At 45.0% G+C, this 27,588-nt stretch overlaps 1 protein-coding gene across 1 annotated transcript; it reads right to left on the bottom strand.

Annotated features, from left to right (window-relative positions):
- Positions 1 to 145: 145 nt before the first annotated feature.
- DSTYK (dual serine/threonine and tyrosine protein kinase) lies at positions 146 to 26,829 on the bottom strand. Its single transcript, XM_087762268.1, has 13 exons — positions 26,444 to 26,829; positions 18,489 to 18,874; positions 11,661 to 12,324; positions 8,892 to 9,166; positions 8,430 to 8,513; positions 7,078 to 7,254; positions 6,664 to 6,793; positions 6,253 to 6,409; positions 5,380 to 5,512; positions 5,078 to 5,191; positions 4,475 to 4,589; positions 3,436 to 3,570; positions 146 to 2,400 (listed from the first exon to the last, which is right to left on the bottom strand). Exons 1-13 carry the CDS (start codon positions 26,682 to 26,684, stop codon positions 2,213 to 2,215), a joined length of 2,799 nt encoding a protein of 932 aa, XP_087618394.1. The 5' UTR covers positions 26,685 to 26,829; the 3' UTR covers positions 146 to 2,212.
- Between the last annotated feature and the right edge of the window lie 759 nt (positions 26,830 to 27,588).

Here is a 27,588-nt window from a genome sequence, read left to right as displayed (position 1 = left end):
AAGTTCAGTCAGGCAGACTTTATACCCAACGGAAAGAAAAAAATGCAGAGAAGCAGCTGTACCGAGTTTGGGAAAACCTGCAGATCTACAATGCCGCACATGCAAAAAGACAAACCAAATGGAAACGACGTCAAGGCAGCTACAAACAACAATAAAAAGGCATCAGATAAGTGTCTGGAGATGGCTACACAGGAGAAGCTATACAAGACATTTCTGGAATTGCATATACAGTGGTTTAAATTTTATTCATACATTTATTATTTACACAAGCTACCTCTATTAATTGCCAGAGACTGACCTTGACTCTCCTAGTTTTAAATAAGGTTATAACCACCACGCACAGTAGAACAGAGTTAATACTGTTAGTGTCATCGGTGGCATGAGTGTGCACCAAGGCAGTGAAACGCCTAACAATTCTACTTCGGAAAAAGTATTTGTTCTTCTGCGCATGGGGTTCTTGGCTGCTGCGCTCCCAGCTGGCGCAGCTGGCGAGGCCGTATCTGTGCAGAACCATGCTGTCAATGCCATCGCAGACCAGGAAAATGCCCACATGTGCAGGTAAGTAAAAAAAAGTCTTTTTTTATATATATAAAAAAGCATTAATTCTGTTTATTGCACAAAGAAGGGAAGATTTAAACTAAACTAATACTGCAGGGTTATGTATCCCTTTCCTTTGTTCAAGCTGTTTAACAGGCAGACTACCGGTTGTAATTTTGCTGTATACTAGCCGATAAATTCCAGCAACAAGATGCAGTAATTCCACATGCCTACACTACTTGGGATGCAGCATGCTAGCTTTCCTGGGAAACAAAGCCATTGCGTGCTCATCCCCTGCAGCTGGGAGGAACAGTAAGCCCAGGGAGAACTTGCCAACTCAACTCAGTATTTCCTCATGTGGCCAACGAGGCGCATTTTCTAGTCAAGCCTCCACCCCGCAGGTATGTTACATTAAGATGAACCAGTCTTGCCCAAGAAATGCAAAAGGCAAAGGGCAAGGCTGTGATTTTCAACAGCAGCCCTCTTGGGAAGGGCAGCAGGACCAGCCCAGCCCACACCTTCCTTGCGAAGGATTCCCCTCCCCCCCGTTTTTTATTCTTTCCAACAGAGCCAAATTAGATAGCCCAGAGTGAAACGATCAGATGAACGGACACAGCCACAACACACAGCTACTGAAGAAGAATGACCTGTTTTCCCTCAAGTATGCTCTCACCAAGCATGTGACTTTAAAAAAGCTGAAGAAACCTTATTTTTAAAAAAATGTCTGTCACAGTTAGCACAATTTAAAACTGTCATTGCCTTTACAACCAATTCAAAAACCAAATTTAATTAAAATTAATTGGCATCTTCCCCATGGACAGTCATTAGTTGTAATGACTTTGTTTCGGTATTGCAATAAGTAATCTCTGAGCAGTCTTCCATTTTACCAGAAGACTGTAAAAGAAAGGTCAGGTTTCTTCAGACATTCAAATAACTATTATGAAGCAAAATTACCAGAAAAGAGCTTGTTTACATAAGTAAGAGGTGAAGGGTACGTAAGAGAGAGAAATAGCTTATAACTTGGGGTATTTGCACTGCAGTGGAACAGTAGATAAACCCCCTTAGGTAAAACATGGAAGCTTCGCTCCTGTCAATGTAAACATTTTGAGTGTTGCAAGAACCTAATACAGAGAGATGCTCTCAGCTTCTAAACACTTTCTAGCCTAGAGCCTCTGCTTTCTCTTTCCTCTCCGACTGCACTGTAGTTGGTGCCAATCGATAAGTGATTGGGATAGTTACGTGTGGACCGAAGGCCACCTAGGACCATCAGTTAATGGGAAGCGTTTTTACTTTACTGAGTAAAGACTGTCATGACCAACTCCTAGCAACACAGACGCTACCTGGAACACACAAGATGCCTTTCTTTGATTGGTATTTGTGTGGGATTGGCAAAAATCCCTTTCAGTTCAAGGGCGTGGATTTTCTATCTTATTTGCACAACTCCATAATAAAAGCTGCAGCGGGGTAACTAGCATCAATGGGGTGTACCGGGGAGATTTCTCTGGCCGGTATTCAAGATGGAACATCCCCAAGGTCTCACCTCTATGAGCAATCTTCTGGTTGCTATTACCTGTCTCACTCATGTTAGCCACAAAGAGCTACATCTGAAGAAGCCATCTGCAGAGTTAGGGGTTCAGAATTCTCTCACAATTAAAAATTCTTCTGTGTTTCCTTTTCAAGTAGAGTCATCCAACCCTTTATTTGGGTGCTCAGAGCTTGACTTGCAGAGCCTGTCCATGATCCCCTGCAGCATAGGTTGAACAATCCCCAAGAGAGGGCGCTGGGAGGAGTCTCCGTCCCAGCAGGCTTCCATCAGCTGCCAGCATTCCTCATCAAACACCGGCAGACGCTCCGGCCGAACTCCTGGAAAATGGAGAGGGACCCGGTTACCATCAGTACACTTTGTCTGATGCTCGTTACTTTGGTGCAGGCTGAAGTGACCAGAGTGGACTGTCTGGGGTCTAACGCTCTTGATGAAAGCTCACATTTCAGCAACGCCGCTGAGACATCCTTGGGAACATTGCTGAAGTCGCTCAGGAGATCGTGCACACTTCCAGAGGATGGCCAACACCTTTAGTTTCACCACTAAAGTGAAAGAGCCTCCTCTTTACAACTATTTGGGAGCAAAATGAGTACCCTCTTCTGTAAGAAAACAAGTCCCCCCCCATCCACTCACAACAGTGCCTTTGGGAGCAAGTTCAACATGAGAACAAGCAGCGAGTGCAGCCTTCTGACCAAATACAAGACTCACTCATCTGAGTTAATCTTTTTCACATGAGAAGGGGAGAGATTATGTGGAGAGGAACTAAGGACGCAAAGTAGTAAAGCATTCTGATACCATGACGCAGCATGAAGGATTAAGCTACCACTAAACACAGAACTGCACTAAACCTACACAGGCATAAGAATAAGTTTATATTTGGGGGAAAAACTATCAGTGTGTTTTACTCAACATCCAGTGACAGCTTCCCCAGCATGCTGCATATTAAGCACTTGAATGTACAGATCCCCACAGCCTCCAGAAATTGCAAGGGATTAAACATTCTTTAGGGGATCATGCTTGGCTGGTTCTGCGATCTGGTTTACGTCCTAACTGTTGTACAACTTTGCATGGTTTAAGCTGTGTGCTAGCACAGCTCCTATGACACTATGGCAAGGAGGCAGTTAACCAAAAGCCTTTTTTTTCACTCCCTGCTATTTTAGGCTTTCAGTAGAATACGTCCAAGTTTAACTAGATAAGTGTTACTCTCTGTAAGTATAAGACTGTCGATGAAGCAAGACAACTTGTATTTTTACCTTTCAGTTCCAAGAGGATAAAAACGCATTTCCTAATCTCCTCTCAAATTTTACTCAAGCATAAGTTATCAGCCAACAGAGTTCAAAATAAGCCGTTCATACCTCTTCTAACATTGTTCCAAAGGTGATCTTTGCTTGCACATCTCTCGAAAGCCTCTGGTAACTTCACATGTCCCGAACAAATGTACCAAAACAGAATGCCAAATGCGTAAACATCCACTGAGTTATCGTACTTTCCTGTGACAAAAATACATTTGATCAGCAGGGCAAACATCTTCACTGGAAACCGAGCAGTCTGAGAACTAATGCCAGTGTTCCACTTCCTCCAATTAAAATCACAACGTCATTGCCAGAAGGCAAGACTTGTATGAAGCCTGGGAGAACATCAGGAGTCATTGCCAAAGGTGGAGGGACAGAAGTTAAGACCTTCCATTCTCAGAGGATTTATACACCTAACCTGTACCAGCAGTTCCCAAGCTGAGGCTCATGGACCACTGCAGATACAGGTGCTCAGGTGTATTTCAGACTTCACCACCACATCTGTAAGACTGTCAGCTCCGTTTGGCTCTGCTGCTAGCCCAGGAGTCTGATGGACTCAGATAGGGTGCTTCAATTTGATTGTGATTTTGTCAAAGCAGGGACAGCGTCTCAGACCAAAAGGATTCTGCTAAGTGTGGTATGGGCCTCTAAGTGCTACTGTAAGATGCTTGCACAGGGAAAAAAGTTGAGAGCGCACCTGCCAGAAGCACAACGCATCGTGAATTTGAACACACTCCACATGTAACAGCTTGGAAATTCCTTACTTGCTATCTATACCAAAACCAGGGGATCCTTTCTGAAGTATTTGCCTATGAAAGCCAAATATTTCCAGCTTCCTAATAACTAATATTTTAAACTTCCCAGTTGCAAGAGTATTAATCTCTTCAAAGCTTATGAATCCCACAGTTCTCTTTCATGTAAACAAAGATTTAAGACTGAGACTTAAAATAAAGGAAAAAAATACATACCATGCATTGTAAGCAGGTAGTCTTTGATCTATTTTAATTATTTTTCCCTCATAATCAAGTTGAGATATTAATTCAAAGTAATGGCCTTCAAAATTCAAGCCAGAGACAGCAGTGGATTCGATCAAGAAGCATACCTGTAAAGAGCTCAGGAGCCATATGAATGGGTGTGCCTACAATACTGCCAGACATCATGGCTTCTGGTTTGCAGAACCCCAAGTCAGTGATTTTGGCTCGATTCTTTTTGTCAAGCTGTGGGAGAATTCATACATAGGCAGCTGATAACCATACTTCTCAGTGTTAGTATTGCATTAATATTAAGGTTTTAAACTCTGTTTATGTTTGAAGGGTTGGGCATTTGTTCTTAAGTAAGCTTCTCTGATTACTTGGCTGCTCCTGGACATTTACCTAGTTAAGCTCAGTAACAAGACACGCCTTCACTGGTCTTCTACATAGAGGGTGTGGCTGGGGTTTCATGGAACTGGGAACTGGAAGTCCTACTTGTAGCTCAAGCTCTCTGCCTTCAAGAGAAGTCGCTCTACTGCTCCCTTTTCCCTAGGCTTTCTGCCTGAAAATGAGTTAGGGAAACCTCACTGCAAGGCTTGTTGTGGCTAACACCACCACAAGTTAAAAGATCCTGTATGAAGAAAGCTATTACTTCACTTACATTATGCTTCTCCCTCCCACTAAAAGGGCCTCATGAAACTTCAGGATTAGCCAGATATAAAAGTTTTCCTTACCAAGACATTTTTAAGTTTGATATCCCGGTGCACAAGTCCCTGACTGTGAAGATAACGGATTCCTTCAACTACATCCAAGGCAATCTGTAATCGTGTTTCTAATTCCAGCCCAGCCTGAAGAATAAACAAACACAGATTTAATTTCTACAAGTGGAAGTTACTTTTTCTTACTCTTATTTGCCAAAGACACTGAAAATTAAGCAATTCTAGCTTTGTTTTACATTATTAATAGATATTTAGGTATGGATTTTTTAATGTGTATATAAAAAAAATGTACATACATACACACAGATGGTTGTTACCTTTAGTCCTGTATAGAGGTCTCTGTGCAACCGTTCCATTATCAGCAAGACGGCAATGCTGGAGCCTCCTCCGTAGCCATAATCTATCACAGAACCATGGAGATGGACAAGCCGCTCGTGTGTCTGCAGAGACCTAGAGAAAGTTCAGCAGAGAAAGCTGGTTATTTTTAGATCCTTCCCTCCACCCCAGGCCAAGCCTCACCTTGTAAAGAAAAAATGCCCAAAGGCTGCAGCTTGAGCACAACAGTACGATACACCTATACCACGTGCCGCACAGTAAAAATTCACAGCACCCCACAGTTCTAAGGACCATAGCAATATACAGCTGTCTGATCCAATTAAACTCAAGAAAGCTTATAAAAGGTTATAGTACCAAAGAAACACTGTATTATTTCAGCTGTCTGTACTGCAGCACCTGCCTGCAGCTGTTTACTGAAAACAAGCTGTTTTCTGCAGTGCAGACCCATCATTTTCTTGTGTGAATTCAGACAGGACAAAGACAGATTGGGAAAGGAGGGATGATTCAACACCACAAATCAGGGGAGAACTGTTTGCTATCATAATCTATTAATTCTAATTTACTCTGCAAAATAGCAAGCATTTGAACAGCACAGACACCAGAGAATCAGATTAAGACAAGAAGGAGCATGTCTGCCTACCGTTCTGTGCCCGTTACATTTTTGCAGTGGCACTGGCACGCTGTCTTGCCTTTGCTAGAAATGGCAGCTTAGCATTTCAGGAGGTCAAGTCACTGATCGCAGAGCAGAACTAGAGCAAGCAAGGTTCTGCCTATGCAAATGCAAATAGCGTTTGTTTGCAGCAGTGAAGTCAAGGAGATCCATGTGGAATGAGAGAAGGGCTTACGATACGCACCTCATATAGTGAAACTCAAGTGCAAGGTCATTCCAGTGCTTCTCATCTGGAGGAACAACAGATTTCAGTGCACATGGGAAATGCCCTCCCCAGCTGTCACACAGATAGACCACGCCATACTGTCCTCGGCCCAGCTCACGGCCCAACTTTGGTTTGCCTGTAAGGCACAACAGCCACTTAGTTAGACATTAAAACATGTTTATTTCTTCCCATACGCTATCAGGCTGGCAGCCCAGAGCTTTTCATGGGCCAACAGCTGCACAATTCAAGGTACTCTGTATGTGTCAGATGGAGGCTCGCTGAAGTGGTTGAGTGAAAAGCAAAACACGCCTCCTACTCCTTTACACCCACTGACTGCTTCGGAAGGAGGGAGCAGAAGATAATACAGAGAACATCAAGCGCAGTGCTCACCATGTAATAGCACATCCTGGAGGGACCTGCTCTCCAGCGAGAGTCGTGCTAGCCGAGGAGCATGATCCTTCCGCACCTTCAGCCACAGGTCTTCTGTTTTCTCCAGCCTGCCAGAATGGCCATCTTCTAACTACAAGAGATCACATATACGCTGTGATCCTGCCTGGTTTGAAGCCCTAGTGTCATGAGGTTGAGGGTCCTCGCACAACTGAGTAGTCTTACTTAAAGCAAGCCTAGTTTAAAAACAGGACCTTGTATTAGGGCACTCGCATCAGCTCTGCCCCCTCTACCTACAGAACGGCAGCATGAACTGCACGAGCTGCTCTTTTAGCTATCTCTGCAATTAAAAATCCTCTTTCCATAAGTGGCAACGTACAAAACAAGACCCCCTTCTTAACAGCTCTGCACACTCACCTGCCGCAGAGAAGCTGCAAAAGCCTCATGGGAACTGTTTAGCCTGGTCCGGAACTGGCTGCAAATGCTCTTGGCTAACTTGGACGCACTGAGGCTCTCGATAGCATCCTGAGCAACTTTCCTCTTCCAGTCACTGGTGATGGCAGGGGGGCTAACCCATGTAATCCGCTGGATTATCTAGTGAAACAGGAAACAGAATTAAGGCACTAGCACAAAAAAGCAAAGGGTCAGTCAATTTACTCGGACTGCTTCAATATCTTGTAATAATGCACAGTCATCTGCACGTAGAACTGGGCGAAATAATTACCTTACAGTAACTACTAATGATTTAGAGGTATCGATCACAATATTGTTGTACACGCACACTAAATAAGAGATTTGATTTTTCTGAATATCTGCTCAGCTCATTCCTACGAGCCAACCATCCTTTCGTGTCTGACCAAGAGCATACGTAGCTGGACAGCCACCACTTGGCAAACCACACAGTTGTGGTGCAGCTTGTAGGCTGAACGAACGGGCAGCGTAAGCAGTAACCCAGGGACTCAGGAAGAGAGATCTTCCTAAACTGGTGAAAGCTGCAGTGAAGCAGCTTTTGCTGGACGGACAGGCTGTCAAGGTGCGGAAATCTGGGTGTCGGTACGCACCACTTCCCTTAAATTGCTGGGTGATTAAGATGCCCTGCCCTACCCTTTATTAGAAGCCACAGAAATCCAGCGGCTGCACACCCAGTCTGGCTCCTTCACCCAGGCTGAAGGAAGAATCTGAAGGTTTGTTACCACGCAGTCTGCACTACACCTATTTGGGAAAAACTCATATTCCTCTCACCCATCTATACAAGGAATCTCAAGAGGGAGAAGGCAGTAAAGGTCATCAACAGCTCAGAGCAGGAACTTCAGAAAGACGGATGCCTTAACAGACAGACATTTAAAACAAAGACCTGAGGAAATCTGGTCTGCTCTGGAGGGAGCAGAGTGAATTGACCTGAATCAAGATACATTGCAAAACAAGCAAATAAAAAAAAAACCACAAGAAACCCCCAAACCCAAATAAACAACCAGTTACCCAAAACATAAACACCGAGAGTTTCAAAATGCTGATCATCGTTTCCTTTGCTGTTTCAGAAGAGAAAGAAAACACTAAAGAGGTATTTGCTTTAAATTAAATATTAGCATTCCCAGGAATAAACTACACACAGAGCCTTAGTACTAAGTGGGGAAGCATGAGCTTTCCAATGCATGTGCCCAGAGTCAAAATTTAGAGAGCAGCTGTGAGTATTCACACTATTCTTTGCTCCAAAAACATTTCGCTATCCAGTGACACGTACTAGAAATAAATGACAAAGACGCTCATACCTGTTTGATCTGTTCCCACAGCATCCTGGTTACTGTTGAGCCAGAGTGGAAAGTGACTTCAACATGATAGGCTGCATTTAGTATCTGGAAAGCAGGGGAAAGATGGAAGTATGGGAACTGTGGAAGCTATAGTCACTATAAAATTTGCTAGACCCTCTGAAAATGAGGAAATGGACACTATATGGGATACTCCATGATTCACTTGGTTCAATTCATTTATTGTATTAAGCTCACAGGTGTTTCTAGGCTCTAATCTGACCGCTATATACAGATTTAGGAAAGGTACTAGGCCTTTAAGTGAACTGTTCCCCAGTTTTAGCAGCTCCCTTAGTGACACCAGACCCACATACTCCAGAGCTGTGCTCCTCTAATTTCACCGAGCACCTCAGTCTCCTGCCACCCTGGCTGGATCAGGATAAAGACAATTAAGAATATTCTAGACAGCCATTTAAGCCACCATACCTGTTTGAGATAATTGCTTGTGATGTGTACAGAAACATCCTTTGACTTCTCCAAACTCCGTGCAGGATGTACTGAAACCTCCCAAGACTCCTCCAGGCTCTTCAGACATCTCTCCAGAGTCCCTACAAAGCTCTCTCGCAGATAGTCCACTGAACTAATTAACTTGTTGGCAACTGCTTGGTTTAAACGAGAAATAATCAGTTCCTGAATTTGCTTAATGCAACATTTTATGTCCTTGGAACTAACAGGTTCCCCATTCTCAGGAATGATGATATCTGCAGGAAAGAAGAGAGACATCTTTTGTACTCAACATATCACTGCTGCACCAAGCGCTACTGCGAGCTGCTTTGAGTGTCGTGTCTTGCAAAGGAGCCACAGCGCAGCCCCAGTCCGGCCAGCTTCTGCTCCAAACGCTCTTTTGCTATTTTGCTCCTTCCGAGCTTCATTACTTTAGACCCGGATGACATAATCTGAGGCCAACAGTGTTTCTAAGTCATACAAAGAAACCCATGAGCAACAGAAGAACACATATACTGGCTAGTGCAAAGGATTAGATTTTTGCCAGTCTGTGTCTAATGCTACAACGCCAGTTTTTACAGAGGTCCCCAAACCAATCCCACAGATGTTGAGTAATTTGGCATTCTGTGATAGGAAGTACTAAAGCATTAGAGCAGCTCCAGGAATGTGCATCTGGTACTCCAGTTTCAGGGAAGCTAAAAATCACATCTGACCAAGGTGGAAAATATTCTCTTCCATTCACTGGCGCTTGAATTCACAGGATACTCAATTCTAACACCTGATAGACTCTGTACAAGCATTCTGCAGCTACTACAGGTTTACAGTCGTACAGTGATGACAAGTCAACTATCATCTCAAAAATTACAGGGCAGAAGCACAAAGCTGTCTTTCTATCTGAAGTAGTACAGATCAGGAAATTCTTCCAGGCCACGCTGCAATCCGTAAGCACTGCTGGATGTTGAATGTTATGAGGAAAGTGATTTAACAGACACGCTGGTTATGTGAAATTTTTTTCCTGGTACCTTGAAGAGGTTGATTACCACATGGTATTTTTAAACAAACAGTGAGCAATCACTGCTCACGCACTGTAACCACTCTGAGCAGTTCTACATTACTACCAGGAGCTGAAGACCTTGTCTCTGGAGTTTGGCCAACAACAATCTAGCCTACTTAAAACAAATCCAGTGATCGGCAGATGGCATTAGCTCCTCAAAATAACATCTTCCTCCTTTTAGGATATTACTTCAAATAATGATAGCCAACAAGATTCTACACTTTAAGTACTCATAAGTGATATTTGTAAATTATATAAACATATACGCACATTTACTGCAGATGTTTTAGCTTGTGCTGCCCCTAAACTGTACTCCTGCACATACAGAATCCTGAACTCGGGCACTACAGTGCTCCAACTCTGTAAAGAGTGGGACAGACAGAGCACAGGAATTATTACCCGTCCTGATAATGGAGCAATAGCAGCCCTAAACGGGTGGAATTAACACACTCACTATACCCTTAGCATATGCTAGTTTGTTGGGTTTTTTTGCAGCATGCAAATAGGTGAATGTTGCAATTATAACAAGCTCTTTATGAGGACAACATTTTGCATGGGCACACCAAAGCAAACATTTCAAGAAACAGAAAAGATCTTATCCATTTCCCACCTGCAGAAGCAAAAAGATCCAGATCCTAACCTGCAGGATTAAACATAATCCATCATTTCTCCTCTTTGTCCCAGGAGATAACACTCCCATTTGAAACTGGGGAGGAAGTCAAGACAAACAAAACATCAAGAGTTTTTGCCTCTCTCATGCCTCAGAAGAGCACTCAATTCACAAAAAATACTTTCTTCTAAACCTATAGAGTTATTTCTGATTTTATTTTAAATAGAAAAATCTTTCCCCATCAGCTCAGTGAACTGCATTTCCTTAGAACAGAAATGATTATTATGGTAAACCTCTGCTTCGCAAGCAGAGGAGAAGAGAGCTGTGGAGTATCAGCCTGCAAATTTCACTTTCATGTTTATGACAGACCACATATTTCTGCAGACGAAATCTGGACAGCCGCTCACCCTTCGCAGTTTACACATCATGCTGTATGCTTCCAGCTTGTGTGTTCCTGGAAGTCCTGGTACTAGAAGATATAGAAGTCTCACATTTCCCCAAAACACACACTAAATGCCAAGCGTAGGCCTCAGGAGCACAATATGTTGTGTTGATTTTTTTTTTAAATGAAAACCTTACCTACCCAGAAGGATTTCATTTTAGGAGGTTCTATACCCAGAAGTCTTATGCAAACCTCTCTCAAAGAAACCAAGCAGAAAGTACAAATCAAGCCTTCACTGCTAAAACTCAAACAGCTTTTTTTTCGTAGGACAGATTTATTCCCAAGTCTCAACACAACCACTGAGGCAAAGTTGAGAGAGTTCTTTTCTTCTTTGGCAGAATCAGGAATTACAGCAGAGAAGTAAAATACCCTAACCCTGAACTGTCCACCAAGCTCTGGAGGAAAATGTCTTATTCTGAAGAAATCAAGACTTAATATGTTCAGGCTTCTCATTTAAGGACGGTGCTTTTCACCCAGGAGAGACTACAGAAAAATCCTTTGTGTATTAGTTCTGAATTTTCTTGCAAAGTCACCTGTATAGAACTGCCATTCAACCGTCCCTTAGCAGATGGCAAATATTACTCTGCCACTCTCCTTTAAAGCCCCGAACCTCTTCGTTCCCATTACTCTCCCACCAGTAGTTACCTTTGAATTCCATATTAGCAGCATCCTCCAAGAGCTCCTCTTTCATATTGCTAAGAGTCTCTATGATCATGTCCTTCATCTCCTCTTGTTTGCGGTTGGCAATGTTCATCAGAGACTCATACAGCTCATTCTCCTTCTTGCGGGTATACTCCAGCCTCTTGGGAGTGATTTGCAGGTCCCGCTGCATGTCGAAAGCCTGATTGATGAAGATGTTCAGGCAGCGACAGTGCACCTCATTTAAACTGGTAGCTGCTTCCACAAGATGCTTCTGAAGCACCTGCCTGGAAAAAGTGCTTAGGAGACGGAGCTTCTCAAACTGCTCCACCAGCATGCTTTGGGCATCAGCGTCAGGACCGGGCGCCCCGCAGCTGCAGTGGTTGGTACTCAGGTACTCCAAGTCCATCAGCTGGCAGTAAAGGGAGGACTTTTCATGATCAGTTTTTTTGGGAGAGATCAGCTCAACCCCCGACTCTGGCACTTTGAAGAAGAAAATGGGCAAAGAGAATTTCTCTTTGATTTCACGCAGTTCATTCTCATCTGATGAAGACAGTTCAGCCTCGCTGATGGCAAAGATGACAACAGGCAAGACTTGGTTCACATACTCTCCCAAGGTGGCTTCAGCAGACTGGAATCCACGACATGGTGCTACCACAACATCCACTTCCTAGCAAGTGAGGAAGTAAAAAAAAAAATATATAGGTTTGTACAGATCCTTTTAAGAACCGACACATGCAAAAACGCACTGTAATTCATTCACACAGTGCAAAGCCAGAAACATTCAAACCCTTTAGAAGAGTTTTGGAGCCTCCCATAGCGCATCATGCTTTAGTACACAGCCTACCGGCAGGGCTGATGACAGCCCTCTCGCAGGGATGCAGCCAGACACGGATTAGTGCCCACTGACTCCAAAACTCTTATTTTGTACCAAGTGCCTTTGAGTTTTAGCCTAGTTCAAAACAAAACTTAGAACGTAAGTGCTATCGCAGAATAGCTGTTATTCTTTAGCTTATAGCTGCCCCATTTTGCAACAACCTCTCCCAGTAGAGACACTCTCAACCTCCCATTGATGTTTACCAGATCTGCAGCAATTTGAGATGTTCATGCTGTCAGTTTTCAGCGTAGCTTCCAACAGCAGAAAGCACTACACCAGCCACGACTGCCAAGACAAAGGCAGCACGATAACCAATTCCAAAGAGTTCACAGCCAAAAAACAGGCAAGGAGGAACAGATGGCTGTGGCAAGCTTAGTTATGACTTTCTTCAAATCCAACCAAAACCCAAGAGATGTATTTTATTTACTTATTTTCTTACTGCACAGAGTTTCACTGCTTTGGTCATACGCTCCTGCTGACACCACTTCTTACTAACCCTACTAAAAAGGGCCAGTTCTGAAACCTGCTTCCTTCCCTTCCAAGGAAGACAAGGCTGACTTTGGATATGAGGGAACAGCGTTAGAATTGCATATATCGTTCTACTAAAATAAGGAAAGAAAATGTCAAAGGCTTTGAACTGAAGACATAATTTAAGTGCCATCTTCCCAACTCGTAACAGGGGGTGATAATTAAGAATTCTTCATTTTTCTCCGCCAGAAAAATTAAAGACTTGACCACCTCTCCCAGCTGCTCTTGGAGCTAAGAGGAAGTCATTACTGCCACGGGGCTCCCCGGCGCTGAACTCGGACCTGCCTGATGCACAGGAGGCTGAGCAGAATGGGATGCGCAGTGCCGCAATACTCACCAGGACGGGTGACTCACGCCAGCGACTGTAAACAAAGGAGGAAGCCAGTGCTGTCTCTAGGAGACAGGGAGAAAACCAGCACAGACAACCCAATACAGCATGAGCAACTGCTCCTTCTGTTTCCAGAGAGGCCTCTCAGGTTTTTCCAAGGAGCATTACCAACATTTCTTGATCCCCCTCCTTTTTTTTTCTTCAGATGTCCTACAGAAGTTTAAGCACTGTCTATGCAGCTTCATACTATTAGGGATCAATTCTTCCTATATGGGGAATGCCTATGACTCACACTGGATTCCTGAAATGTTTAAGCTGGTTCTCACAAGGCCACACCGCTATGAACACACTCGAAGACTTCCGACAGAGCTGTAAGCATGAAATTGCTGTCAAGTAACTTCATTCATGTTTTCCGTAACTAAACAGCCCTTTTTAAAATATCAAAGCTTCCCACTTAGCAATCTGAACATCAGGTACGCAAGTATCAGAGTTACAGCTCTTCCACTCAAAATATGATGCACAGGTACTGTCAACAGTAATACAAAAAATACAGTTTAAAGAGAATACCATGCAGACACACTACGTACCCATCTATGGATTCAGACCTGCAAGGCCAGGATGACCACTGCATCCCATATCCCAGAACAAAAATTAAAATCAAGGATCAAGTAGGTCTTGACCTACAATAAGACAAGTGAAGTCTCACTAAATGCATTCAGGGACCACTGAAGTGTGCCATTTTACTAAGTCCACAGGTAATTCTTCATTTCCCAATCAGTTAAGCGTTCATTTGCTACATCCCAAGAGGGCCTTGTCCTATTTTGCTAAGCTTCGGGCAGTTTAATCACTGTTTGTTTAGTTAACTGAGATGCTGAGAAGCTAACCCAATTTAGTCAGATTTTTACCCAAACTCCTACCAAGCAGATTATGCTTGAAGGCCCAGCTCAGTCTTTTTCTAAGCCAATTTGAATACTCTGCCTTCCAAGAATAGTCTGTGAATCACTGAAGTCTGACAGTTACTCCGTTTATTACATATGTGATCTACTTTCATTGCCTCCCTATTAATCTGAGGCACATATATACCCCTAGATTCTACTTAGAACTTTTTTTTTTTTTACACACATTTCCTCCCAATTTTTCTGAAATCTTGCCAGTTTATTCTGTTTCCATGGGGATCTGAGTCAGAAGTTCAGTAACTCTAATCTAGAGAGAATCCCAGGTAAGAAAACTGAACTATACCTCTGGTCTCCAGCAAACACTGCTGTCCTTTACAGACCATAATTGCTTTGGGTTTGTGCAATGACTCTGAACCCCACTTCATCAAGGAATTTCGTTTTACTTTTGCTGGACGGGCCAGCCCAAGAAAGCCCGCGAGGTGTACACACTCACGAAACAGTCTGAGAAGCAATGCTCTTTTTCTGATCATGAACTCTTCCTCCCTGTAGAAGATATATCCCTAAGCCAGCAAAACTAGAAATAGAGAACAGGTTTCACATGGGTGGAAGAATAATTTCATGGTGCTGGCATTTTCAGTATCTTCTACCCTCAGTTATGCCAGCGTAAAGGGAGAGAGGAAGAAGACTTTGGGTATTTGGTGCTGGTACACAGCAGGAACACCTCAGCACAGCCCAAAGTAAACTGATGCTACGTGGAAGGAAGAGCGGCTCAGCCAACGTGAAAGCTTTTCAGTTTTCTGTATGGACACCACAACCAAACACATTACAAATACTCTCAAGAAGGAGAACAGGGCACGCTCTTCCAAGTTTTAAGCAGGATGTACACAAAAATAACCACCCAATAGTTACTTAACTACATTCTGTACTACTTGTAACAACTACTAATTCATACGACCTGAATCACTGCTATAGTACCTGAAGAACTGCAACAATAGACCCAAACTAATTAAATTCTTCTGTTAGAGCTCATAGAACCATCTTGTATTTCTTCATTCATTTTCCAGCTTTGTCAGAGCAGCTGAAAGTTTTTCTTTCCCTACAAGCCCTAGCTAAAACTTTTCAGCCCGAGACTCAAAGTCGCATGAAGCACACAGCGAGACAACGGCATGAAAAAGGAAGCTTTCAGCCCTGTTACCCTCCTCCCAGTCAGCTGTACCGCCCAGACGAAAACCAATACTTCAGAGAAGTCCATTTCAGCTTCCAGGCATAACTGATAAGATTTAGGGAAAGAGCCAACTGTTTACTCCCACTATAAATCTAATAATCTGTCTGGCTAGATGGATTATTCCCCATGACCTAGATGCATTCCTGTGCACAGCGATCCCCAAGGAATAGAGCAGCTTTGCCGAAGTTTTTCCTTCCCCGACATTTTACGTTTAAAAATAACTAAGTTCACATACCTATTAGCACAAGGTAGTGTTCTCACCGCAGCCGACCCATGCAAATGAAGTTTTTGGCTCCCTCCTCCTCACCCCCTTTTCTGTGAAACAAGTTTTGATTAAGACCGCCTGAAGTACCACAGAAAAGCAAGCAGGGTCCCATCCTGGATATCAGGCTAAAGAAAAAAAACCTCAGGGTGCTCCACTGGCCGTTCGACATTAAAAAGTGGTATGTTCTACACTTGTGGTGAATTTATCTCCAAGTAAAAAAAGCAGTTTAGTTAATATCTGGATACTGTTAACTTACAAATAACTTAGCCTTTCTTTACTGGAGTAATGGCTAATGAGTTTGGATTTAGCAAACAAGTATCTGCACCAAGAAGCATGATTCAGCATTAAGTGCCTGCACAAAACAGCAGCATGTAATCTAGGTGCCCAAGCCAGCCTGTGCAATTAAGTCTCTTGGCAAGAGGTGCTTAGCCCTGAAAAGCTGCACAGCGTTGCCCAGGCCCTGAAGTGGCTGACAGCTCCTTTGACGGCAGGGAAGTGTCCTCGCCGAGGGGAACGAAGGATTTCAAACAGAAATCCACAAACCAAAGTCTCAGCTCCTGTAACAGTTCAAGTTCGCGATAAGGACCCGCGAATGTTTCTTCAAACGTTAGTTAAGGTGTTTGAATATCTAGAATGTAAGGTTATCATGGAACACAGTACTACTTAAAAGCACTCTGCTATTGGGAGAAAAACAAACAGATGAAAATTCAGGGATTCTAGGTAACAGACAGGGTGAAATTCAGATTGATTTCCCTCCCCCTCTGCCCAAAAGGTGCTGAGCTCTTCCAAATTATTTGGTTCCCAGGCAAATCTAAATCCTTAAGATCCGTACTGAATATCATGTCATCATCAAGCACGCAATTATTACACTCCTAGTTTTGCTTCACAAGTTAAGAAAAAGCAGAAGTTCCTTCAGAGTAGTTCTGCAGACATGCAACTCTGGATAGTGTCCAAAAAACCTCATCCATTATTGCTCCAGATACATATTCCCCTAGTTAGAGAAGTAGCGTCCATGACTAGCAGCTATTTACTTAAGAAACTTTATTGTCTTGCTGTATGCTGAGCAGAGCTGGAGAACAGACATTAGCTAGGAGGATGGAAAAAAACACAGGTCTCTCACCAGGAGGTCAGGCTCCTGTCATTTAACAGAGCGCTATCCCCAGCCCAATTACCTGCTAAAATACATTATGTTCTCCTGTCAGCGTTAAAAAAAAATTTTGTTCTTCCTTTAGCCCCTTGAATTCATGTAAGGAGTCCTTCGACTCAATCTGAAGCTAGCTGTGATTCACCCTCCCTCTCCTTCTATTGGAAGAGCTTTTTATTGCACCAACCCTTTTCAAATTAATCTGAGTAGCTGTTTTCATCTAAGTGTCCTAAATATAACCAAAGCCAGACAGAGAGAGCTTTGTCGCTCACACGAGAAATCTGAAAGAGGGCTGTAAACTGCAGTGTGTCTAAACTGGCCCATATAAAAACGTAACCAAGTAAAATAAATGTAAAGCTAAATACTCTTTTATGCATAGCAAGGCAGGATTTCACAGGCAGAAGATGCACAACAGGCATTTACTTTGCAGCGCCAGCAGCTGATCTGGTGCTCTTTGGGAAAGGACTGGATGCCTCACATACAGTTTATACAAACATGACACTTCTGTTCTCTTTCAGCAGATACTGGATGCCACGACCGCACTACAACATAGCATTGCCTCGGCTGATCTCGTTAAGATAGGCTTAAATATAGCTACAGACCAGGTTTGTAAAACATTATTTCCAACTGATGAAGATAGACTAGGCCTTCATTTTCTGCCTATTTACAATCATGTCTTGATTCATATGTCCAGAAAAAAATTACCTTGCTATTTTATTGTTCAACTATGAAGTTCACTCTTACTCAAGCGACAACAGGTCATGTTCTTTGCACTTAAGCAATTTATATTTAAGAATTAACTATCTATTCCAGATATTCAACTGCCAAACACAATGCTTCAGAAGCATTATAGTGCAATAACAAAGGCTCGATGTAAGATATGAAAATGCAATGAAAGCTTAGGGAAGCTATAAAAAGCTATGAAATACAACCCTCACCTTTACAGATATATGCTAAACACCAAACTGCAACAGTCACAGGACAGGAACGCGTTTTATGGAAAAGTAAAAAGGAAGTCAAAGGAAGATACTGACAACGTTAGAAACGGCACTGAGAACAGACTCCCACCTTCTTGTTCTTAACACCTTCGATTTCCATTGGCACCACAGAAATGTAAAAAGCCACCCTCTCAAATGAAGTCAGGTCACTTTATCAGATGTTGGAATTAAGAAGCTTCTTTCCTGACAACGAGCTCTTCAGGAAAGAGATAAAACAGTACATATCCTTGTACGATAGCTTCTAGCTACTATCAGACAGCAAAGCTAAGACTGAATGACCTTGAAACTGGAGTCAAATTTTAGAAGACACTTGGAGTTACGTCTGAGTCAGGTTGGCTTCTGAGGTGAACGGAAACATTACAGAGGAATCATAACGCTAAGAGTCAACATTGAAACAAAAGCACACAAGCATAGACAGCGATGTTCAATTAAAATCCTAACACCAGACTTCCAGCTTCTGTTTAATAAAAAAAAAATCCTATGCTTGAGAGTTTACACCATTAGCTTTATTAGCCAATATATAACAATATATAACTATATCACTATAACAATGATACATGGACGCCTAGTTACCTTTAGTAGTGAGTATGGCAGCATGACCTCCAGCTCCGCTATCCGGTGAGCAGGATCTTCGCTGTCCCCATGAATTTCTAAGTCCTCCTCTGGTATCGTGTCCCAGTGCCCTCGGTGGGCTGCCATCATATGGACCAGTTCATACTGCTCAGGCAGCGCTAGGCTAATCCGTGTTTGCGTCCCATGTGTGAAACGGATCCGTCGCCTCTTACAATTCTCCTCGTTGCTGATTTTGGTGGTAGGGAGCAGCTTCTCACCCAGCAGTATGTTGAGTAACTGGCATTTGGCATTACAGTTCTGGCCAAGAATCAGAAGGCAAGGGTGCCAGCTCACAGTCCGCTGGAGATGCTCTTCCTCATGGCGAGGGAAGGAAATGAAGTTCTGCCCTAAAATTGAGGAAAGACTGCGTTAGAACAGGTTGGCTGAACAATAAGTCTTGTATTTAAGTCAGCGGAACACAAAAGTTCAGACCGCTGCCCCACAGCCTGCCAAGAAACCCACACAGCACCAAGAATTTGCTTATGTATCTTGAAACTAGTGTCAGCAATTCAGCATTTCTACTGCACCAACAGAGGTCCACAGCAGGTTGATCCTCCCAAAGCCATTAAGACAATTTGTTACTGCTCTCCCCACCTATTTCACTGGAAAGTGTTTACACAGAGCTCTCTTCAGCAGGTTAGTGGAAGACTAATGGTAGGCCCTGAAAGTCAAGAGGAAATAGTTGTCAAGGTTGAAACAGCCCAAGGGCTAATTTTGCCTTGGGTTGGAACAGTGTTTTGCCTTGCTCCAGAGTTCAAGGAGGCCCAATGGGTCACTAAGGCTAACTATTCCCAAGTTTTGATGGCTTGGCGGTACAGAACATTCCTGTCGCATATCAGAAATAAATTCAATCAACTATGAATCGGTGACAGTTCCACCCACACACTTAAAAATGTCAAATACTTTGCATCTACCAAATCCCAAGAGTATTATTGCACAAGCTTGTTGACCAAAGCCTAGGATCATTGACGTTAAAGCAGCAAAACCTCCTTTCTAGCCTCAGGGAAAGGCATTCTTGCAAAATTGCTTCTCTACACGAAGCAGATGACAAGACCAAGTTTGCTTGAGACATGGTAGCAGAACTAAGAGCCTCTGCCAGCAAGTCCCTATGACAGAAATACAATCACAGCATCTAAAGAAACTGTCACGCTTTCACCAGCCTGGGTAGAGATGAGCCCAAGGGAAGGCACTCTTTGCGAGCAGCCAGACGATTCCTAGTGCAGTCTAAGAGACAATAAGAAACAGCTTCACTCCTTTGACCGTGCTAACAGTACACATCTTTCCTAACCTATACAGTTGAGCTAAATAGGCACAGTTTGCCAGATATCCTTATCAATTTTAAGAACAACATTTAAGCTGCAAAAGGAAATTACTCAACATCTGTATCTTCTTCAGAGTAGCAGGACTCCCTGTAATTACTCTCCTTACCCATCTTCCACCTGAAGCATCAGTTGTACCATCCCACTAACCCTGGTTTGAATTCTTAGTCCACGATGCTGCAACTCCTTGCATTTGCCTTACTACATTAATTCTCAGTCTCAGTACTGAATTTAGCTTCTGTATTCTTTTACAAGTCCTAAATACAGCTTTTCCCACGCTCAGTCATCTAAGCTGAAGTCTAAGAAGCTTTGCGTTACCTTATGCATAGCAACAGAAGAATTCTGGTAGTACAAAAACTAGATACAAACAAATTCCCCATCTGCTGCACTTCAGCACAAGCCCCGCGAGTACAAAACAGCTAGTGTTCCACCGCAGCCAGGGAGCTAGCCCGTGTTCCCAGCGCTGAAGGCAGATGGCACCCAAGAATGAAATAGCAAATGGAGACACCGGTCCCCAAAAGAACTGCCAAACCTGAAAGCTATAAGCCAGTATGATTGCCCCGATATCAGGCAAACTGACAAGAACAACCATTTAAAGATAGACTCAAACACAATACAGCAGAGAAGAACCAGCAGGGATTTTGTAGGGGAAGGTCCTGTTTCACCAGGGCTATTAAAATTCTTTTAATGAGTCATGTTCTGGCATCCAAAATTGTTTCAGCATCTCAAGTCCCAAGAAAACAAGATACTCTCCTATACCAAGATATTCCTCAACACTACTAACCAAATTAAACATAACATACAACAGCTATTCTAGTCCTCATTCCGATAGCATTCCATTACTCTATTTTAATTAAAATCATTCAAATGGGGAGCAACACCACATGTAGTTGGTTGTGTCTTAGACCCAGTTTAAGGCTTCTTTAATATCCTGCCTAAGATTTACCTTTCCTTCAAATCCACAGTCTGGAAATAGGACTGCTGGAGGAGTTCTCACCATCGGAGGCGGCCTTCCATCCCCCACAACACTACGGGGGAGCCCTCCCCATGCCTCAGCAAGCCCCTCTCCTGCACCTCTGGCCCACGCGGCCCCAGACACTGACCCCCAGAAACCAACAGTCTGGAAAACGTTATGGGAGATATCACTTCTTGAAGTATGACTCTTCGTAACTGTTTCTTAAACAAGCCTTTCAAGCTCCACAACCATAGCGAGTGGCCACATCAAGCGACTGAAGGGCAGAATCTGGCTAGCAGCTCACAAAAGATAAAAATCAGCAAAACCCCAGAAACAGCACATTTAAGCCTTCATCTACAAAATAAAGAATTTCTTTGATCTGGTTACACCTATTGAAACTTCAACTGAAATTCAGGCTCACTCTTCAGCTACCAAGCATGAAAAAAGCAATTCAGAAGGCATTGTACAGGCCGTGAAGCCTTCTCTGCACAGGCTTTTGGAAAGAAAAGAAGGGGCAGATTGCATCCTCTCCTCATTCTGGGCGGCCTCTGTATTTACGAGTACTTAATGCCAGCACAAATGATTGAAATACAGCAACTTAGCTGAAATTATTGAAGCATGGAACAGCTATATAAATACTACATCTTTAAAACACCTTTCCTCTTTTCATGCACACAACCTCCCTGTGATCAGCACTTATTCAACAAGTTTACTACAAGCGGTATCAGTAACGAAGCCATTACATTTAACATTATGTCACACGGTGATATTCTACATATGTCAAGTACAAACCCGGAACCAGCACCAAAAGCAAGATTCAGCCATATCACAACTAACCCAGCGCACCATCAAGGCGCCCAAGTCGTGGCAGTGGTTTCAACCCTGCGCATATCTGTCACGGGGTATCTTACGGTGACCTCGAGGTCTCAAACCTGAAGCAAATTGCACAGCGATGGAGCTATTGCTCGTATTCTGCATTGCAGAAAAAGTATTACTATTTCTGCACATCAGAATAAGACCCTGGGTAAGAACACTCATACAGCACTTCATAGGTGATGCCACTAATCTGAACATGAATTCAAGTCGGGAAGAATATGACCTCCTGTGGTACCTAACAAAAAGCAGATTTAGAACTTGCTTACTGAAGGGATGTAGCAATATTCTATGTGAGCAGCTCCTGTTCGTGAAAGTACTTTTGCCAAAGATTTTAGGGGGTGCTACATACTGTATCCATATACCGTATCATTGGGAGACATGTGATAAATACTTAAAAAAAAAAATGGCTGCAGGGGGAGTCCTTAAGTGCGTGCATCCTATTAAGCTCCTTTTGATGAAAGGAGGCCTGTCCAAGAACAAGGACGTCTCTCACCAAGACTCATCTCAAAATTCAGTCAAACACTTGGCACAAGAATCTTAGGATGAATTTATGATATCTATAGAAGCCCTGAGCATTTACTCATCCCCTTTTCAAGGAAGGCCAACTAGACTGCCAGTCTCACTTGTCTTTCTCTTCCATTTTCAATAATACATGCAGACAACAGTGCCTAAATAAGGCCAGACCCTCATACTTCTTGCAAATACTGATGCCTTTCATAGAAATCCTTACATTTCTGTGGTGCTGGCGAGGACTTGCAGCGTGCTTTGACTACTATAAGACTTACGATTAACACACTCAGTTATACAAACCAAGTTTTAGTTCCACCCCACCACACATCTGTCAGCACGGTGGTGTTAATTCCAGGAGAACACATGCAACTATATACCAACATAAGCAGTTCCTACCGGCGCAGCTGTTATAACATCAGCAGCCCCCATGGTCTGCAGAGCCAAGCTTCGTCTTCTGCTTAACTTGAAGCTTGTTAGCAAGTGCCTCCTCCCATCTATTTGAGGAGTTATTTCACAAGTACCCTCCCCAACCACCTCTCCACACATTATCTAGTCTTAAACCCCATCTTATGTTGACATACCTAACAGCACAAGAGGAGTCCTAGCCTTTTGAGGATCACAGCAACACAGGCAGAGCAGTCACATTTTAACCAGGATACACACCCTTGGTCAATATAGCATTGAGACAAAAGCTCTTCCAAACTCCCTGGTTAATACATTCACCCCCTACGAAATCCACTTACATACGGAGTCATTAGGCTACCAAGCCCAGGGCTTTCCCCCAGCACACACTCATTAAGATAACACCACAGCTGCTGACCCAACTCTGGAGATGCTGTGGATGTCTGCACAAGAGCAGCTTGTGTCTTCTTGCACAAGAACAGCTCAGTTTACAGAAATTTCTGAAATAAGGCAAAAGAAATAGCAGAAAAAAATTAAGTTCCGAGGTCAAAGGGCTCAAGTTATTTCAAGCACAGAATGAAGAAAACTACAATTAATAGAAAGCAGGGTTGCTGGTTTTTTTTCTTAGTACCTTTACATATTTTAGTAAAATCTGCTACTGAGTCCCTAATTAAGATTTTCTTTTTACAGAAAGTCAGTACAAAACACACTAGCTAACAGCACCAAGAATAAAAAGCTGTCAGACCTGTGCAGGCTAAAGCTACAGGATTGTCACAGTGTCTGGTTTAACTCCAGCCAGCAACAGCCCCACCAGCCGCTTGCTGGGATGGGGGAGAGAATCAGAAGGGTAAAAGTGAGAAAACTTGTGGGTTGAGAGAAAGACAGGTTAATAGGGAACGCAAAAGCCATGCACGCCAGCAAAGCAAACCAAGGAATTCATTCACTGCTTCCCATGGGCAGGCAGGTGCTCAGCCATCGCCAGGAAAGCAGGGCTCCATTGCGTGTAACGGGGACTTGGGAAGACCAACGCCATCGCTCTGAACGTCCCCCCCCTTCCTTCTCCTTCCCCCGGCTTTCTATGCTGAGCGTGACGCCATACGGCATGGGATAGCCCTGTGGCCAGACGGGCTCGGCTGTCCCAGCCTCTTGCGGCCCCCAGCCTGCTCGCTGCTGGGGTGGGTGAGGAGCAGAAAAGGCCTTGGCTCTGTGTCAGCCCTGCTCAGCAGGAACTGCAGCATCCCCGTGTCCTCAGCACCCTTTCCAGCACAAAGCCAAATCAGAGCCCCATGCTGGCTACTGTGAAGAAAATGACCTATCCCAGCCAACAGCAGCACACATAGCACTTTAACAGATCATTCTTAAAAGCCTATTCATGACAAAGCAGACCCAGAGAACAGACAATATTTTGTTGAATGCTTCAGAAATGCAGACAGTGCAAACCAGACTTTCTCCCTCCCCTCATAAACAGTAGCTGGAAGGCAATTATTTTTTCCCTTGAATTTATTTTACTTCTCTTACTATGAGGAGCAAGTCAGCCCTGGTACTAAGGCCACAGAGGGAACATTTGGACAATGACAATCCTTTATTGATGAATATTGCCTGTCATCCTCCTAAGCAGAGGAGCGTGGAATGTAAAAGTCAGTACACATTTGCCCCTTCAAGTACCCAGCCCTGACTGACCCAGCTTACCTGAAAGGTCAGTGGCTACTACTCAGCTTAGCAGATCCTTAGGTCTGGTTTTGGACAGGGTAACCCAGGCTGTGCTTTAGGTTGCTTGAGTTGTGTCGATTCGAAGGGCAGTTACCTTTCTGTGTTGTTACACTAGCTTCACAAGTGTCTCAAAAGCAAACCCCTTCACATTTGTTTTGTTTCCAAGACATCTAAATTTACTTTCAGGGTTTATTTTTCCACTTCAACCACAGGCAGTAAGCATTCTGTCCATTTCGCTTCCTAGTTCCTTTGTATTTCACAACACCTTCGCATTCACGCCTCAGCACACTGCAGAGCACTGCAAAAAGTCTGCAGAACACTTTGGTTAAAATTCCTCTCACTTTGACACCATCCGTAAGGCAGATTCCAGGAAAAAGTGGTTCTGAAGTCAGCAAGAACTGTGCTCCTTAAACCCTGTGACACTTAAAATAATCTCCCCACATTAGACAGGGGAAAAGCTTCATTACCAGCCACTAAGTTTCAGAGAGCACTGGAAATGTACAATACAACTAAAATTTTACAGAAACAAGAAGCTCTGTCCAAAGGTGATTATTCAGGCACAAAGGTAATAAGCAACACCAAGGTCTGGGTTTCGGGCAAAGCCTTGTATCTTCCCATTGCTTAAAAAAATAATCATCATTGGTTCACAGTTATTTTGCAGTTGACTCATTTAAGAAAACTGCCAGCCTCCATTATTTTACTAAGTCCTGCTCTTCATCCTCTCCCCTTCCTCTTTCCACACTCCCCTCAAGACTTCCCACCCTCTAACATGGAGCAGGTTTATTAACCCGATCTGTGCCCCACCTGAGACATGTCACCACTTCACCAGTTTGAAAACTAATGATGTAAGTTTTATTTTTAAGAACAGTAAATGTTATACAACCTCTGCAGCCTGAAATCCTGAACCAAGAGCCCACACTGTCATTACTGTTCGCATGAACAAGCTCTAAAGCAGTCAGCCTCTCCTTGAAGCCCTGATACTTAAGGGCCAGTTGGTAACACATTTGGCAGTAAAGTCAAACTGGGTCAAGGTAGGTATTTAAAAAAAAAAAAACAAAAACAAAAGGAGGTTCTAAGCGCTCTGTATTAGAAACAACAGGCAGGGTATTTGGTGAAATCTGTACCCTGTGTCGGTAATATTTAACTAACGATGTATCCACATCTACAAAGCCCTATAAGGAGACTTTCAGAGATGCAATTAAATGCTAGCAATGTTTTACAAGAAGTAACCAAACAGAAGAGCAACTCCAGTGGAGTGCTACCATTCAAACAGCATTCAGATCCACAGAAAATAAGAGAAACCAACCACTTCCTACTTCTTGGAAGTCACAGAAAGATGTAAACAAACAGAGACACCACATTTTTACAAAACTATTCACTTCTATTCTGACAGTTTACATGGAACACTACTTTTTTTACATAGACCAACAGAAGACCTCAACAACACTTCAATTTTCAAATCGGAATCATAACCATAAGACAAGCGCGGACAAGCATCTCGGACAAGTATCCAACAGATGACTCATGAGCCATTTGGACATGAATAAAGAAGGTCTTTATATATATTTAATGTCATGCTAAACTCTTCTCACAAGACAGTCATGGAAAGACGAAGTTCTGCACGTGGCAGGAGAGCTCCCACCAGCAGCGATGTTTGTCAACAGTGACGTATGAGGATAAAAGTGATGAATGAAGCCCGGCACTATTCCCACGACACACACGAGGCACACCAACCCCAAAAAACACCCACTCCCCAGGTGCTGCATCTTCCTAATCCCCACCCTGCAGCTCCCAGCCCACCTGGAGAAAACAGGTAGAGGAGTCCATCTCCCCAACAGCCCCCATCACCCCCTGGCCTGCTCCCTTCACTTCACAAAAAGCCCCCAAGGCGCCCCAGCTCTCCATATGCACCCTCAGCCCCCCATTACAGACCCTCCAGCCCCCCAGCAGCCCCCCTTCCCTCCCCACAGCCCCCCCCGCCTCCCAAGCCCCCGGCCCACCCCTCGCTGCCCACAGCTCACCCCACAGCCCCCCGCACCCCCGTTTATCCCCACAGCCCGCTCCTATTTCCCCCCCACACCCCCTAAACACAGGCCTCCCCGCCCGCCGCAGGCCCTGCCCGACCTCCCCCGTCCCTCTCTCACCGCCGGGTGCGGGGCCGTCCCGGGGGGCCCCATCCCCAGCCCCGGTGGGGAGGCCCTCGCCAGCCGCCGCCGAAGCGAAGGGGTGCCCCTGGGAGTACTTGACGTCGCGGAAGAACTTCTTGGTCTCTCGAAGGTTGTGCTGCAGCCGAGCCAGGTGCCGGTTGTAGTGGCCGAAGGAGCGGCACAGTTCGCGGATCAGCCCGCCGGGACCCCGCCACGAAGGGGCCCCTTCTCCCTCCATGTCCTCCGGGTCCGTTCCGCTATCCTCTCCCCACCCCGGGGGACACTCGGCCCCTGCCAGGCTGCCGCTCCCGCTCTCTCCGCCCTCCCGGAGGGAACGGCGCGTCCCCGCGGCCGGGCTTTCCTCGCCTCCCCCCCCACCCCTCCCGCCTCCCCTACCCCCGCCGCCGCCGCCGCCTTCCTTCTCACGGGCAGCGCCTCAGCAAAGCCGCGCTGCGTGCGGCGCGGAACCTTTATCGGTGCGCCGCGGGGCAAAGGGGGAGGAGGCCGGGCGGACCCCCGACGCGCGGCATGCCGGGAACTGTAGTTCATCCGCGCAGGGAGCCTGCGCGCCGCGCGGGGGGCGCCGGGAGCTGTAGTCCCGTGAGGCCGCCGGTGCTCCGGGGGGGGCCAGCGCCTCGGTCCGCCCTCCCGCCGCTGCCGGCCCCTCCCCGGGGCCTCCGCCACCCCCGGGCAGCCTGGGGGGCAGGCGGGGGCCGGCAGGGAGGCGCGGCGGGTGGAGATGGGGAGCAGCAGGCGGATGCCAGCGGCCGGCGCAGCCCTCGCCCGGAGCCACGCCCGCACCGAGGCAGAGCGGCGGCGGAGACTCGGCCGCGGCGGGACGGCCCCGCTGCCCGGTCAGCACCACCGGGCCCGCGGAGCTGCGGCGGGCGAGGAAAAAATAATAATAAAAAAATTAATTACAAAAAAAAAGACATATTTAAAAAGGGGAAGCAAGAGGCAAGGCAGCGCCCCGGCGGCAGGGCAGCGGCCCGCCGGGCTCTCGCTCCGTCTCCGCGCTGCGCGGACCGGCTCGGCCGGGGGCGGCGGGCCCGGCAGCACCGAGCGCCGCGACAGCACCGAGCGCCGCGACAGCTCCGCGCCGCCGCCGCCAATCGCCGCCGCCGGCCCCGCCCACCGCCCCT

This window comes from Nipponia nippon, unplaced genomic scaffold (assembly GCF_047370975.1).
Source record: "Nipponia nippon isolate SJK-2023a ecotype South Korea unplaced genomic scaffold, ASM4737097v1 scaffold_25, whole genome shotgun sequence".
Lineage (NCBI taxonomy): Eukaryota > Metazoa > Chordata > Aves > Pelecaniformes > Threskiornithidae > Nipponia > Nipponia nippon.
The sequence above is the reverse complement of the archived record's forward strand: the minus strand, read 5'-3'. Positions and strand labels throughout refer to the sequence as shown.

Coding starts and splice junctions, on each gene's coding strand:
- DSTYK (XM_087762268.1), bottom strand. CDS start 26,684: ATGGAGGGAGAAGGGGCCCCTTCGTGGCGGGGTCCCGGCGGGCTGATC. Junction 8,514..8,891: donor CAAGCAATTATCTCAAACAG/GTATGGTGGCTT, acceptor CCTGCTTTCCAG/ATACTAAATGCAGCCTATCA. Junction 4,590..5,077: donor TCAAACTTAAAAATGTCTTG/GTAAGGAAAACT, acceptor ATTCTCCCACAG/CTTGACAAAAAGAATCGAGC.